Source organism: Sciurus vulgaris (assembly GCF_902686455.1).
Source record: "Sciurus vulgaris genome assembly, chromosome: 8".
NCBI lineage: Eukaryota > Metazoa > Chordata > Mammalia > Rodentia > Sciuridae > Sciurus > Sciurus vulgaris.
Genome location: NC_136468.1, coordinates 65,331,534 through 65,348,072, shown reverse-complemented (window position 1 = coordinate 65,348,072; position 16,539 = coordinate 65,331,534). Strand labels below are relative to the sequence as shown.

General features: G+C 37.7%; 1 protein-coding gene across 1 annotated transcript in view; it reads left to right on the top strand.

Moving 5' to 3' along the window:
• The window catches only part of FBXL13 (F-box and leucine rich repeat protein 13), a 250,107-nt gene that overhangs the window by 226,364 nt on the left and 7,204 nt on the right, over positions 1-16,539 (top strand). The window contains 2 exon segments of the mRNA XM_079150237.1: positions 7,422-7,556; positions 14,732-14,895. Of these exon segments, the coding sequence (XP_079006363.1) occupies positions 7,422-7,556; positions 14,732-14,895 (299 nt within the window).

Here is a 16,539-nt window from a genome sequence, read left to right as displayed (position 1 = left end):
TGAGGCTATTTTGAATGGAATAGTTTCTTAATTTCTCTTTCAGTTGATTAATCACTAATGTATAGGAATGCAATTGACTTATGGGAGTTGATTTTATATCCTGCTACTTTGCTGAATTCATTTATTAGTTCTAGAAGTTTTCCAGTGGAGTTTTTTTTTTTTTTTTGGGGGGGGTCTTCTAAATATAGAATTATGTCATCAGCAAATGGTGATAATTTGAGTTCTTCTTTTTGTATTTGTATCCCTTTAATTTCTTTCTTCTAATTGTTCTAGCTAGAATTTCCACCACTGTGTTGAATTGAAGTGGTAAAAGAGGGCATTCCTGTCTTGTTCCAGTTTTTAGAAGGAATGCTTTCAATTTTTCTCCATTTAGAATGATATTGGTCTTGGGTTTAGCATAGATAGCTTTTACAATGTTGAGGTACCCTCCTACTACCCCTAGATTTTCCAGTGTTTTAAACATGAATGGATGCTGTATTTTATCAAATGCTTTTCCTGCAACTCTTGAGACAATCACATGATTCTTGTCTTTAAGTCTACTGATGTGATGAATTATGTTTATTGATTTTTGTATGTTGAACCAACCTTGCATCCCTGCCAATCTGTTTTAGATTCCTCTTCTATGTAACATACCTGGGATTTGCTCATTGTGCCTTACCTGACATGAACTGAGTGCCATTGGCAGGTCTTAAAGAGCTATAATTCTCCATATTATGCTTTCTAATAACCTTCTCCATCAAATGCAGTTTAATTTTGTTCACTATATTTTCTCCATCCTAAAGCCCTCATCACGTTGAAGGTGGTGTTCCTAAGTCCTAAAGTGGCAGGCAGGATTGTTCCAGGATCTCTCTGTGTCCACTGTTGGCAGACTAAAGCCAGTATTTATACAGTGCTATTTCTGCCAAGGGACTTTAGTGTGTTCTTTCCATCTTCAAATAAGCCTGTGAGATACATAGGTTTATTTTTTTTTCTCCTTTTCAAGATGAAGAAACTTGAGATCAGGTGACTTGCTTAAGTTCACAGATACAACTTCAGATTCCTGACCCTGTGCTTTTCTACCAGACTTAATTAGATCATCATTTATTCTATTAAGTCCCCAAGTGGAGGAGGTCAAAGAAGTACTGATGATTCATGAGCTCATTGTTTCTTAGAAATCCTTAAATAGGAAGGTTCATAGGAGGAGGCTGTGACTTTGTTTTTAGAGTAAAAGTTTTGCATTGCCATTTTCTTGAGAAAGTAGAAGAAAAAGGAAAAACAAATGGGGTGGCTGACTGTGTAAACAGAAACCATCAACTCTTTCAGGATGATAATTATGGCTTATTTAATTTTCCTGACCATCTTGTCCCATAGAGGCTCCTGGAGGAGTGCCAGGTAATTGGGCCACTGACATTAATTTTTTAAAAATTTATCTTAAATGGAAAAAAATGCCACACACACATACACACACACACACACACACACACACACACACACACACACACACACACACCGCTGTGATCCAAGTGGCTTGGGAGGCTAGAGCAAGAGGATCTCAAGTTCAATGTCAGCCTCAGCAACTTAGCATGGCTCTGAGCAACTTAGCAAGGTCCTAAACAATTTGGTAAGATCCTGTCTCTAAATAAAATACAAGAAAGGCTGGGGGTGTAGCTCAGTAGTTGAGTACCCCTGGGTTCAATCCTCAGTACAAAACAACAACAAAAAAAAAAAAACAAAAAAAAAAGGAAAAAATCTTGGTTATGCCACAGGCCACAAAAACAAAACAAAACAGAAACCTAATTGCCCTTTGTCCAACCATGGCTCATTTTTATTTTGGAGATAAAATATAAACCTTTGTTTCTTTCAACAAATTCTAATTACCAGATGTAATTCAATGATATTTTGTTTTGATCTCTTCCTGGTCATTTTCCATTAAATTTTTCCAATATATATCCTATTTCGCTCATTACCCTTTCCATTCTTTAACCATCACCCCCATCACATTTTATATTTTAAAAAGAATTTCCTTGTTTCCACCAAATACCCAGGATCTATGCAGACAGTAATCTGTCAAAATTTATTGATAATCAAAGGTTTACTATTGAGTAGGATCCCCAGAGAAAGCAAATGAACAAGATGATGTATTTTATTGTGATGAAAATATGTTAGATCCTCTAAGTCTTTTATTTAGATTTATTTTATCATATACATTTATTCATTTATGTTTATAATATGTAAAATATTTAAAGTTTTATATCAAAGTACATGAATATGAATTTACTGAAAGTATATGCTGAAAATATTTTTACTGTGGTATTCATGATTTTAAAAAGTTGGCAACTAGAACCACAGGAAAAATGATGACAAGTATTACTACCTACTATTTACTGATGACCTACTATGTGCCAGGTACTATTCGATTTGCTTTATTCATATTAAATTGCTTAATCTCCCCAAAAACTCTATGAAAGTGCTATATTAAGGTATCATGTGATTCCTATGTTGCAGAAGAGACCATTAAGGCATAGAAATGTTGGGTGACTTATCCAGAGACAAAGGACTTCTAGTGGCAGGATTTGAATTCAGGCTGGCAGGTCCTCAGGCCTTTTCTTAACTAACCCTGTACACTGCCTTTGGCAGTTACTGAACAAAATGAAAAGAAGGACCAGACAATGTTCTGTGTGCTGCCCTCTATGGGGATTCATTACCCTCACAAATGTGCTAAGAAGCATTCTCCAATCCCTTAAGATACTCTCCCATCTTGCGTAAGTGTACAGGTCAGGTGTGGAGGCTACAAAGAGAAATTGGACATTGATTCTGCCCTCAAAAACTCCAGTCAATGCAGAAGATAAGACAAATACATAAAAACTAAAATGGGGGCAGAAAGACTTTGGAAGAGGCATTTCTGCCACATAAGGAATTGGGAAGCCTTTGTGCAGTAGAGTAAACCACATATCAGCTGGTTTGAAGCTGAAGCTTCTCCCCCAGAGCGTGGTATAATTTTATAGCAAATTTTATTATGAGAGTATCTTTGGGAATAATTCCTTTGGGTCTTGGTCTTGCCCTTTTTCCCTTTCACTGAGTCCTTTACACATAAAAAAACCAGGGTGATCCTGTGAGGTTGGGCCTTAGCTCAGTCTTGCTCAGCCTGGTTTCCTGACAGGGCGGGTAGGAGGCAGGAGGGGCATCTCACCAGGAGGGTCCTCAGGCTCTTCTGCAGACTGGATTTTGTTGCCCAAGTCCTGACCACACCTACCCGCTTCAGCGCCTGGTGGGAAGGACACCATCTTGATGGACTGCACCTCTACACTGCATGGGATATGAGGCCTAAGAAACTGTATTTTTATATTCAGTTCATAACTTAAAATTGTGAAAGTTGCATTTTTTTAGCTTTCAGATCTGCCAAAAATAGCCTTCATTATAGAAATTGGTTCTTGAAAGTATCATATTTTACCAGAGTTATCAACTGACAAGGAAAAAAAACAAACTAACTTTTCAGTAGACTAATCAGAACCTAATGAGACAAAGAGTCAAGATAATGTGTCATGAGTATGAACCAGGAAATGCACTTTTAGAAGGCTAAGAACTGCCACCTGTCGAGGTGGTTTAAGTCAGGATATTGGCAGAAACCATTATGTGACCATCAACAACTGTGAGTGAAAGTTTCCTCTACATACCCAATGTAGGAATGTAGTCATTAAGCCCCCACAATGTGACTCAGCTCAGAAGACACAGAGAAGAAATGATTTAACTCATTAGAAGCCGTGGAAGTTTCCTTTAAGATTATTAATCCAGAGCAAAAGTGGCTGACAGGGGATGGGAATCAAACTTGAGAATTTTTGCATTTTCTCTCCATTCTCACTCTAAAAGCTTTGACTTGGAAGAAGTTTAGTGAGCATTTTCCAAGAAAAGAAAATATATGGCATTGATATATGAATGATTCTGTAGCACTGAAGTCAGAGTGCATAAGATAAATTTATCTGTAGGGGAAAATGAGATTTCATGAGTGGTTATGTTGAAACATGCCTGCAGACTTAAGTACTTAACATGACTTCCATGTCTCTTAAGGAAAATGTGAATTACAAGAGAGGAAAAGTTTTGACTTTAGTTCTCAGATTTGCCACTGATTTAGCATACACCTTGAACCAATCATTGTGCCTCAGATTTTCCATGGATGAGAATGCTCCCATGCATGTATCATACAGCTTATAATCATTTTATAAGTTATTTAATTTAAAACCTTAGAGAAATTGTTTTGAAGAACATTAAGAGCTTTAAAAAGACATAAACCAGAATTGATTTGAATAGGCTAAAGACATTGGCAGATGCTGTTGAAGAGGGTTTAATTTCCCTTTAAAACTACTAATTTTTCAGTAAATTATTCTGAGTTTAAATATTCTTTCTTGCTATCAATTTTCTCTGGTTCCTCAAACTCTATGCATTGTCTCAGTTGAAAACAATGTTACCCTGTTCCCTGCAACATTCTTATATTATTAAAATAGACTTAATTTGTTGGAAGACACTTGTATAGGACTTACCAACCACCTGGCAATTATTGAGAATTTATTATGTTCTACACAATGGTATTTGTGAGGGGGTATTAAAACTAGCAGAGTTGCAGACAATACCATGAGACTTACTGCATTCTTATTGAATAGCATGTGAATCTCTGAGCTCAGATTCAAAACCATTGATTCCAAACATTTGAAGGTAGCTTCCCTTCTGTGTCATCATGGGTGTGCCCCCTAGGCTTGTTTATCTCCAGTGTTAGGGACCTGACTAGTAGTTGCTTCCAATTTTCGACATCATGTAGTTGCTAGACAAGACAGATTTCCATGCAAAGTTAGCCATAACAAGAATGAGTCAAATACTATAAGTGCTGAATCAGTTGAAAAGGACAAGTTCTGCATGAGATCACAGTTAAGGAATAATCACTGTTGGCTGTTGTGGTCAGAAAAAGATGATTTAAGGTTAAATAACCAGTATCAGATTTTTCTGAAAGCATAAGTGTTCATTATTATTATTATTATTATTATTATTATTATTATTATTATTATAAATCCTAACAAGAGATAACATTTATTCTTCTTAATGATTTTATATTTTTAATTAACAATTTATTTTTTATGGAATATAATAGGATGTTTCAATATATGAGTACACAATGGAATAGCTACACCAAGCTAATTAACATACCCATCATGTCATCATTATTTCTCACATTTAAAAAAAAAATCCACACTCAGAAATGTTCAAGTATAAAATACACTATTATTAACTATAGTAACCCTGTTTGTTGTGTAGTAGGTCTCGTGACCTTTTCCCTCCTAACGGGGAAAAAAATGCATGTCATCCTTGGTCATAGGCCAACTTAACCTTGTCTGTGTGATTCCAGTTTAATGTATGTGTTGCTGAAACACTAATTAAAATGCATGGAGTGCTTACTATGTACCAAGCACTAACCCATGTGCTACATATTACTTCTCAAATAACACTGCATACAATATAAAATTTTATAGATTGCTTTAGAATCTATATTGTAGCAGAAACCATATATGTATGTATGTGTGTGTGTGCGCACATATGTATAATTTCATATCTCCACAACCACTCTTGAATATGAATGTTATTACTGTTTTACTCAATGAAACGCCATGTCTTGAAGAGGTTGAGTAACCCACACACTGGCAGAGCCAGGCTTCTGACCCCACTTTGCACGACCCAGTGCTTTTCCTGGCAACTGTCCTTCTGTGAACTTGCTGAAGAACACTGGATAACTAGTTCTTTCCAATCTTACTTAGAGCTAAAACAGAAGGAAATAGGCATAAGCAGTGTGAGAGAAACCCCACTGGTGGTTCTACCCCTAGAGTCAGCCTGATGGCCATGGACTGAGCCAGTAGCCCAGGTCTTTGCCTCAGTTTTGAAAGGAAAATGACAAGCAGTTCAATGGACATCCATTTTTACATATAAATAAGTAATACTTCACTAGTAACTCTATAAGTTTATTAAAATTTAATAATTATAATGATGCTATCAGTCACTGAGATCTTTAATAAGAACTTGAGCTGCTTTAAAATTAGGCAAAAACCTCTGGAATGATTGAATATGAAGATAATTCTAATTCTTCAAATTTGGGGAAAGGACTTATAAATATTATCTTGAATTGTTCTTGATTTCCAATTTCTACTTATCTTGACTTATTAATTTCTTTTCTTTCTTTCTTTTTTTTCTTTTTGGTAATTACTCTTAGGGTTTACCTTTGTGGATCATTTTATTCTTTTTAAACTGCTGAGTTGTAATTTAACTGTTATTTTCACATGGTTTGTTTTTATTACTCAGGTTTTTTGTTTTTACTGAAAAGTGGGAATGAAAATTAAGAAATACCCAGATAAAGGAAGAATTCCTAAGTCCTCATGACTTACAGGCCTTTTATTAGCCCTAGAAATTTCAGATGAATATTTTTTGGAATTTCAGAATAATGTGAGGGAGTAGATATTATTTTCCCTAATTCAAGAGGAAACTGAGGCTTAGGAAAGCCAAGCAACTTGCTAAGTTCTCAGTGGTTATAAATGTTGAAAATGAAATTAAAACTCAAAGAATGTACTCTTTTCATTAGCTTCCACTGTCAACCTCAGAAATCAGTTTGCTATCTAATCTCACCCCCAGATGTCTCTTCCTCTATTCATTTGGCTGAATATAACTCTAATAATTATTTATCATATGAGTCAAACTTCTTCAGAGGTAACTTCAGAAAAACAATTTTATTAGTAGGAAATTGAATTTATTACTAAGCTGTCAAACTGATATGTGAATATCTTTTTGGGGGGGATTGTCAATACATTTTTAAAAAAATTTATTTTATTTGTTCTAATTAGTTATACATGACAGCAGAATGCATTTTGATTCTTTGTGCATGATTGGAGCACAACTATTCATTTCTCTGGTTGTACATGATATAGAGTCATACCATTCATGTGATCATACAAGTATCTAGGGTAATGATGTCCATCTTTTTCTACCATCTTTCCCACTCCCCTGTCCCCTTCCCTCCCCTCACGCCCTTCTGCCCAATCCAAAGTTCCCCCATTCACTGCCCCTGCCCCAAAACACCCCATTATGGATCAGTACCCCACATATCAGAGAAAATATTTTTCCTTTGTTTTTTGGGGATTGGCTTATTTCGCTTAGCATGATATTTTCCAACTCCATCCATTTACCTGCAGATGCCATAATTTTATTCTCTCTTAAGGCTATCTTTTGTTATAAAGAGATTTTTGATGTTATTTTATTTTGTTTGGGACAATATGGAAACATCTATATTTGGGAGATTGAAATGTATACTAAGTAAACTGCCATCGGTAAGATGGCTCTAAATGTATACAACATTTTAATAAAGACTAAGTAAGACAAACAAACACCCTCTAACCTAGGGATTTCTCTTGCAGGCATTCTGCAAAAGCTCTGTGATCTTGGAACACTTGGATGTCTCTTATTGTCTCCAGCTGTCAGATGAGATTATTAAAGCTGTGGCCATTTACTGCACTTACCTCACATCTCTCAACATTGCTGGCTGTCCACAGGTATGAGCAGCAGTCAGAGCTCCAACATGTCAAATGCAAGCATCCAGGCAGGGCAGCAGTAATGGGCTGGATTCATCATAGGATTGGTTTTCTTTGCTGTGTCTGAGGTATTCATTACAGATTTTTTTTTTTCATATCCCCAAACTGGGAATAGCTTTAGGAGTTCACATACATTAAAGTGGAATTTTCAAAAAGTTAAAAACATAATTCCCATGTAAACATAAATATGTATTAAAGATTTATTTAATTCATTAGTAAGAGAACTAACAAAGTAATAAAGCCATTGCAAACAGGGTTATAATGAACTTGATATGTATAGGAACTGAAGAAAGATTGTTAGATTATGATTGTCAGGTTAGATCTAAAATTGGTTAATGGTTAACAAGGAAATACAACCATAACCTTGGGGATATAGGTTCACCAGATAGAAATAATTTGCATCTCTCTTCAATCAAAACAAAATATTAACCTCTAATGCTTCCTGAGTTTAACATGTAACTTCCCTGAGTTTGGGCCTTAATCAATACTAAATAGTATGTCAAACAAATGCATGATTTCCTAAAGATTTCCTCAAGTAGGTAAAACAATGTACCAGTATGACACTGAAAGATCATACAATCATTTGTCTCATTTTTGAGTGTTTGATGATTTTTCTTGGCATCTGTGCAAAAGAAATACATACTCATTGTAAAAACTTGGACTACATGTAAAAGCTTAGAGGAAGAAGTAAAAATCCACTGTCCACCATTATGCAAACATAACCATTCTTGGCATTTTATACTTACTTTTATGGATTTTTTTCTTTGTACAAAGAGGTATAAACAGTTGCAGAAGGTTTGTATTTTGTCTTCTCTTTTTTAAAGAATCAACTCATATTTTCCAAAACACATTGTAAACTACTTTCTTTTCTCTTAACACACTATGGTTATATCCCCATGTCAAGAACTAGAGGTCTTGGATGAACACGGTAGATTGAATATGTAAATACAATTTTGTTCTTGAAACCCTAATAAAGCTGCAGATGAAGAGTGAGGGCCCACGTGGATAAGAAAAATAGGACACGAAAAAGAGCAACAAAATTTTGGGAACTTGAAAATAGACAAATTTAGCAGACCAGAGATAGCTTTAATCCTAAGCCAAAGTAAAGAAAGCTGGGGGAAAAAATCTGATTTATACAACAATCTTTTATCTTGGCAGCACCTTGTACCTCTGGAACTGGCTTAAGAAGGGGTTTAAAGTAAGAAAGACTGAGTTAAAAATTCTTGAGAAGCACATAGCTCTCAGATTTCCTCCTCTATACTACACCTTGGGGTAGTTGTTCCTAACCCCACACAGAAGCCTAGAGATCCCTTTCCTTCCCCTTCCACTGGGAATTGAGCTGGGGGATACTCTACAACAAAACTATATCCTCAGCCCATTTTATTTTACTTTAAGACAGGGTCTCATTAAGTTGCCCAGTCTGGCCTTGAACTTGCCATCCTCCTTTCTCAGTCTCTTGAGTAACTAGAATTAGAGGACTGGCCACTGCACCCAAGAGAAATTAATTTTCTAAATCCAGGTTTCTCAGCCCTGACACTATTAAATTTTTCAGGCAAGATATTTCTTTATAGTGGGGTTGGGGTTGCCTTGGGCATTGTGGGATGTTTAACAGCATCCTTGCCATCTACTCACTAGATCAGAAGCACCCAACCAGGCGGGGAGATGCTGTGCTTAGCTCTGAGTGTGGGTACAAAGGTGAAAAGGAGGATGAAGTGACTAAGAGACACTCAGGTACTTTTCCCACTAGCATCCAGAACTTGGCTACCAGATCTTTTCCTCCAGGCAGACTTGAAGCCTCTTCTCTGGAGGCCCTGGCTAGCCCAAGATGAAAGACCTAGGAATACTGACCTTGCGGGGTTTCCAACAACAAACCATCCTACCACCCTTCACTGAAGTGGATGGTAGAGAAGTTCCACACTGTGCACTTAGAGCTTCCAGGCATTTTTTAGCCTCCCACTATTAATCATGAACAGACAGTCAAGGATTACCAAATGGAGAGGAACGTCTCTAATGTGGAAGATAAAGACCAAAGCAAATTAACAGGAAAAACTTGAGGTGCCGGGGTATGTGGCTTCATGGTGAAGCACTTGCCTAGCATGTGTGAGGCCCTGAGTTCAAATCCCAGCACCACACACACACACACACACACACACACACACACACACACACACACACACACAGGTTCAAAAATATTTAAATATTTTTAAAAAATCCTCAGGGACTGCAAGTTTATTAGCAACCTTATTCTCTTCTGTTGTGCACACCCACAGGCTTTTATTTATAGTGTCACTCCATCTGTCGGAATGCCTATACTCTAGCAAGGCTACACGTTCAGCTTCTGTTTTTTAGTTTGTGTGGTGAGTGGATTAAGAGAGGCAAGCTGGAACCTCCTCAATCTTCCATAGCTAATTGTGCCACAATGAAGAGGAGGAGGCAGTAGGAGAGGACATGTGGTAAACCATGACAAAATTAAGCCAGAAAGTTCACAGCAAAATTATTTTTAATAACATACTTGTTTAGAGAGCTTGGGATACCAGATGTTTTTTTGGTCAGCATCACCTGGTTCTGGAAGCTGGATCAAGGAACCCAGGACACAAGCAGCACTGACCAACTGACTCTGTTGCTTGAGCAGTGACAGCTCACAGGACTCTCAGTTTCACAGCAAAGGGACATGTGGGCAACACATGGCTTGCTGGGAACTTCCCTGACTGCAAAACAGGAAGATGGGCAAGGGCTCTTCAGTGGCTCCACTAACTATGGAAGTAAGTAGCAGGATGAGAAAAGGAAATGTTCCAATGAGAATAGGAAATAGGGCAGAGGATCGTTTTGTCTTCTTTGGTAAGAAGAAACGGAGGAATTCTTTCTATAAACTGTGATATTCTGTAGCAACCTTGAAGCTAAAGTATGTATTCCATAAATAAGATGTCACAAAATGTATCACTGTGCATCAAAGGTCTAGGGGGAGGAAAAGGAATAAGGGTAGATTATTTCAGATCTCCACTGTAAAGGTATAGAAAGATTTAGCTTTACCATCTGAATTGTTAATTAGATTGTGGGTCAGCTAAGCATCCTGATTAAAATGTGGTGACCATTATTTGGGACAATTGGAATATCCCTCAACTTATCTCATTTCACCTCCAGTGGCCCCAGTCCAATTTATTCCACTTGCATTGCTTTGGTGGGCCATAAAATGCATCAGTGTCTGGCTCATCATTCTAGGTAAGGTTTCCCACAAGCCCACAGGTGAATTTTAAGTGTTTATCTTCTATATGTCTTGAAAGGTCAGTTTTCTCCAGCAGCCACCTCACCTCCACAGTGAGTCAGTACTGTGACCTCATTATACCTAGACTAAAATGCCAAGGAATGCAAACATAGTACAAATCAGGCAAAAAGGCTGGTGGCCAAGGGCCCACTTCAGAGACCTCAATAGTGAACTGTTACTTAACACTATCATCCTTGATCCCTATGACATGATTTGAGGTAGGAGTTAGTAATGGCTATAAAGAAAGAATGAGCATGGGAAAAGAGAAAAATTAAAGTCCTAAACAACAATGACAAAATATATCTATAATGTACTCTTGAGGGAGAAAAAGCAATCTAAATCAAGCCCCAGCCTTGGCTGTGGAATTGCATTTCTGCCTGTCAGGGAGGTGTAGGCGATGTGTCGCAGTTCATCACACGCTGCTCACCAACTTGTCTGAGTCGGGTGAGAAGAACACACTCATATGCAACAAATTACATGAAGCAGGTTATTACAGGCAAGTAGCAAGGGACAACAGAAACCTAGGATTCATTAAGAGTAGGTCCACCAGTGCTCAGGAAGGCTGCCAGGGGGAATGAAGTATCCAGTGCATATTCTACTTGCACTACAGCTGAGGAACTTCAGAAAATAGCCTTCCGTGTGTTTTCTATCCCAGGGGTAAAACGACACACTGAGCTGAAGCACTGAAAGACGTACTGCTTCCTAGGGGGCTAGAGCAGAGCCCAGGCTGCTCTAGCCAGTACCCCATCTCAGGATGTCGTGCCCCCATCACAGCCTACAGTTATTCTTGAGAAACGTAAACAAGAAAATGATGAGAACCAGGTGGGCATAAAGTCACCAGGAGAACTGTGCTGCAGGTAACAGATCACTGAGCCCTGCCGCTCTCCCCTGAGGCATGCATAGACCATCCACAGAATTTCTCTCATACTCATCGTAATATGATGAAATGGCGTACCACAAACATTATCAGAAATGTCTCCAGAGCTTCGATAACACTGGAAGATTAGCATTCTGATTGTTTTTAATTAATCTTATTTATAGATGGGGGACTTAGTAGTTGAAAGGTATAGGCACTGGGTAAATGAGTCAATGTTTAGTGAAGTGACAACCTGGTCCCATAGACTTGCAGTGTAAAGAGAGAGGAGGAAGATGTTTGCTAATTCTAGGATTCTCCTTTGAATCTTGATTTTCATAGTATAGCTGGCTCACATGATTGGAAATTCTTTCAGTTTAGAGGTTTCAAAATGGTCACAGAATTCAAAATGGTTATAAGATCAGTGGATCATATTTTACAGTGAGACCCCCCATTACATGTTATTGGCCAATGTATTAGCTATGTAACCAGTCACCCAAAACTTGATAACTTAAAAGAATTACCATTTAATTTGCTCACAATTCTATGTTTGACTGGGTGGTGCATGCCTACAATCCCAGCAGCTTGGGAGGGTGAGGTAGGAGGATCATGAGTTCAAAACCAGCCTCAGCAACTTAGCAAGACCCTGTGTCTAAATAAAATATTAAAAAGGGATGGGGATGTGGCTCAGTGGTTAAGTGCTCCTGGGTTTGATCCCTGGTACCAAAACAAACAAACAAACAAACAAACAAAAAAACCCAAAACAAAAATCTGTTTGGTTTGGGTTGAGTGGTTCTTCCCTGCTATGGTTGTACTCAGGGTTGCCATGTAGCTGGAGTCATCTGTTCCACTTAGAGCTGATTGGTTCAGGGATCCCCGCTGAGATGGTTTCTGTTTGCTTGACATGGTCTTATCCTGGTTGAACTTCTTCATAGGGCAGAAACACATTCCAAGAAGGCAAGGAAGAAGGGTGCTAGGGAAGTTGATAGTTGTCTTGTTTAAAATTTAAATTACACTAATTAAGAAGTACTCCAGAATATTAAAAGTAGTTATGTTGAGGTGATAAATATGTAATTGTTTTTCCTTTGCTATTTTTGCTAACATTTGGCTCTGTGTTTGTTATTTCTAAAATATAAAATAACTGCATTTAAAAATAACCCTAAACATTTTTCCAGAGAATCAAAGGGAGGTGAGTTGGGAATAATATAATCTCTGTCCTATGGGACTGGGACCAGAACCTTGTATCTGAGTTAGGAATGTAGCCAAGTCATCTCCATCCCCAGTTCCTAGCCCTTAATCTATAAATACCCCAAATGTCACCTCCTCTATTGAACATCTTGAGCTTCCAATCTATAGGAAATCTTGGGCTCCTTTTCAACCTCTCATCGTTAAGCAAAACTACTAATACCCTGAGCTCTCCACCTGCCTTGGACTTTTCTGTCATCTCATTGTCCCTACTTTCATCTACAGTGCTGAGGACTTTTTGCTTTCTTTCTTTCTTTCTTTCTTTTTTTTTTTTCCTCAATGATAACAAAGCCTGAGAGACCTATATAGCATAACAGGAATGTCTGAAGGCATTTTCATTAGAATCAGTTGCAATTTGAACCTTGGTCCAGAGCATGATCTGGAAACAGGGCATACTTAGACAATGACACCATCTATTTTTCCAAACTTAAAAGGCATACATTTTGAATCGAAGGGCTTTTATACATAATTCTCTTGACTTTATGTTGAAAAACAAAAGCCAAGCCTCATGACATATGTTTTTTAGAATGTTCAAACATAAAATAAGAAATTAAATCCAGTTGGAAAAAGATTCCTTTGGGGAGAGTAATCTAGTTGATTCTGCAGCAAGTCTCAGTTCAGCTATAAATTCAAAGGCTAGGCCCTGAGTAAGTGAAATAAACCAAGAAGTGGAGTTAAATTACCTCTGCAGAACATCTGGTCAAACTTGCAAGATTTGAGAACACTCAACCGAGTTTCTCAGAGAGTGGAATTCATATAGTCTTTGTGGCTTCTGCTCGTGTTTCTCCCACGATGCCACCTTTCTTACACACAGTCCATCAGATATGTCCACACCCTTCTCATAGTAATCTGATCTCATTTGCAAGTTAACTTCAGGGGCTATATATTTTATAAGTTTGAAACATACAATGTTATTAAGAATAAGTTTCCAAACTAAGTGGATTTTAGCCTTAGAATGTATTTTAAAGCCAAACCCCATCTCTATGGCATTTCATAAGTTGCTTATTTTGGTATGACAGGTGTCATGAAGGAAATTTTGATGAAGTTTCTCAACCAAATAAGTGGACTTTAAAGATAACAGCAAAATCACTGCCACTTGAGGCAGATATTTTGCTATTCTGATCTTTTTTAGATATGCAATTACACCACTAACTTGATCGATCAGGTGGGTGAAATAGAATCTGCAAGTCTTGATTTCGCTTGTTACAGACTGAATCTTGGGCTTCCCTTACCCTCATTCGTATGTTGAAACTTTTGTCAAACTTGCAAGATGTGGGGACCCTCATCCTGGGTAGGATTTGTGTAGTCTTTTGGCTTCATTCTCCCTCCTTTCCCTGCCTCCAAACATCTGTCTCATCTACTTGTCCCTTTCCACAACCTGGCTATTCTACCTTTCTTACACATCCCCATATAACAGCATCAGGAGGTGAAGCCATTGAAAGGTAAACAGGTTTAGAAGAGGTCATGAGGTGGAGCTTCCATTATGGGATTTTGTCTTATGAGAAGGGACTAGGGTATTGTGCTCTCTCTCTGCCATGTGAGAATATGGCAAGGCTGCAGATATCTGCAAACAAGGAAGAGAAACCTCATCAGACACCAAATACGCAGGCATGATCTTGATCTTGACCTTGATTTTGGATTTCTCAGCCTCAAGAACTGAGAAATACTTGATGTTTAAGCCACCCATATTTTATTGTGGCAGCCCAAACTGACTAAGACATCGTTCTTCTGTAGGATAGTTTGAATAACCAGCACTTCCTTTGGCTGTGTGTTCAGATTACCAACTTGGCAATAGAGATGTTATCAGCAAAATGCCGTTACCTGCATATTTTGGATATATCTGGTTGTGTCCTACTTACTGACCAAATCCTTGAGGACCTTAAGATAGGCTGCAAACAACTCCGAATCCTTAAGATGCAATACTGCAGACACATTTCCATGTAAGTATGCTGCTGAGCATGAAGAGCTTTGAGAATGACTTTCTGAGAAATATTGTATGTGGTTATGACATTTGTAATACACAGTGGCTTTGAGTGTTAAGAAATTTCATTTCATTTATTTATTTTTTACCTAATTAAAGCTAACAGTTTGAGTATAAGTGTGGAAGTTCTCTTCTAAAATGGTCTTTGTGGTTTCATATCCCTTTCCCAGTGACCCTTCTACTTTAAGCACCTTCCTTTCCTTGACCAAGTAGGTGTCCCAAGCTTAACTTTGCCCTTGTAATTTACCTCTAGCTCGTCCTCTACTGTTCCTTTCTCAAAATACAGTCCATTTAGTTAATTTCCCCTGGGGTAGGGAAATAATCAGATTAAACAAGCTCACAATAAAGGGTTTTTTCCTATTGCTAAGGGTGAAAATATATAAGTATATTAATTGACCTGATAAAGTAATTTGTGAAATGTTCAAAGAAGAGTCCTTGACCATTTCCTAAAGGTCATGTTCTTTTCTGCAGCCTGGAAAAATTAATATTAAGAATTAACTTTAGGGCTGGAGTTGTAGCTCTGTAGAATGCTTGCCTAGCATGTGTGAGGCACTGGATTCAATTCTCAGCACCACATATAACTAAGTAAAATAAAGGTCTATTAATAACCAAAAAATATATTTTTAAAAAAAGAATTAATATTATCAAAGTCTAAAGGGCAGAATGTGGTCCAAGCATGTAGATTTCATAAACGAACTTTCCTAATTAAGTAACCATGGAATGAGCTGAACCATGGCCCTCATCACTTGAGGGTGAAAATGTTTTCTGGTCCAAGGGTGTGTGGAAAGGGAAGGGAAGGGAAGGGAAAAGAAGGAGGTGGGGAGGAGGGAAAATTATTTGTAAAACAGGCATGGCCCGAGTCCAGGTCTATAAGAAAAGGGCAGCCAACTGGAGCTGGGTCAAAGAGAAAGGAGCAAGTCCTTGAAAATTCTTGAAAAAGGGTAGAGACTCAATCCATTATGGTAAGTCTGGAGATAACTCTGATGGAAATATCAGTAACCTCATTTAATGAAGATGCCATGAAATAAGGTCCTAGGAGTCCCTGCTGAATTTGTTATATCATTAAACAGCTAACTCTGGGCAAGATGACAATGTTAATGGATAATGTGCTATTCAAAGGAGTTTAGCATCTCATCTATTGATTGTATTTTGTCAATCACTATTTTGGGGAGACAATATTATTGAACTTCTAATAAGAGGATTTTTAGGTAGAATGAATGAGACTTTCCGGCAAGGAACTCTTTGAAACTAATCATCGTATGAATATTAACACGTGATTAATATGGTATCTGGTCAAGAAGACCCAAGATATCCAGTACTAGCCAAATTGTGCCATTAATTACTTGGTTCTATTTCAGGGTCTATAGATTAAAAAAACATGCAAGGAAACCAAAACAAGGCAGAGTTTATTACTTACTTGGGCCTTGTTCTCAAATCCCAATGCAAAATTCTAATTATAGCTAGATGTATAGAAAATCTCTTTATCTAATCCAGGACAGCAACAAGTCCTAATTTGTCTTCTGCTATAAAGCCTGCCTGTCCCTATCAGCAAGAAGCAGGTAGAAACTTAGCCCTAATGCCTAGAAGGAGGCGGGCTTGGTCT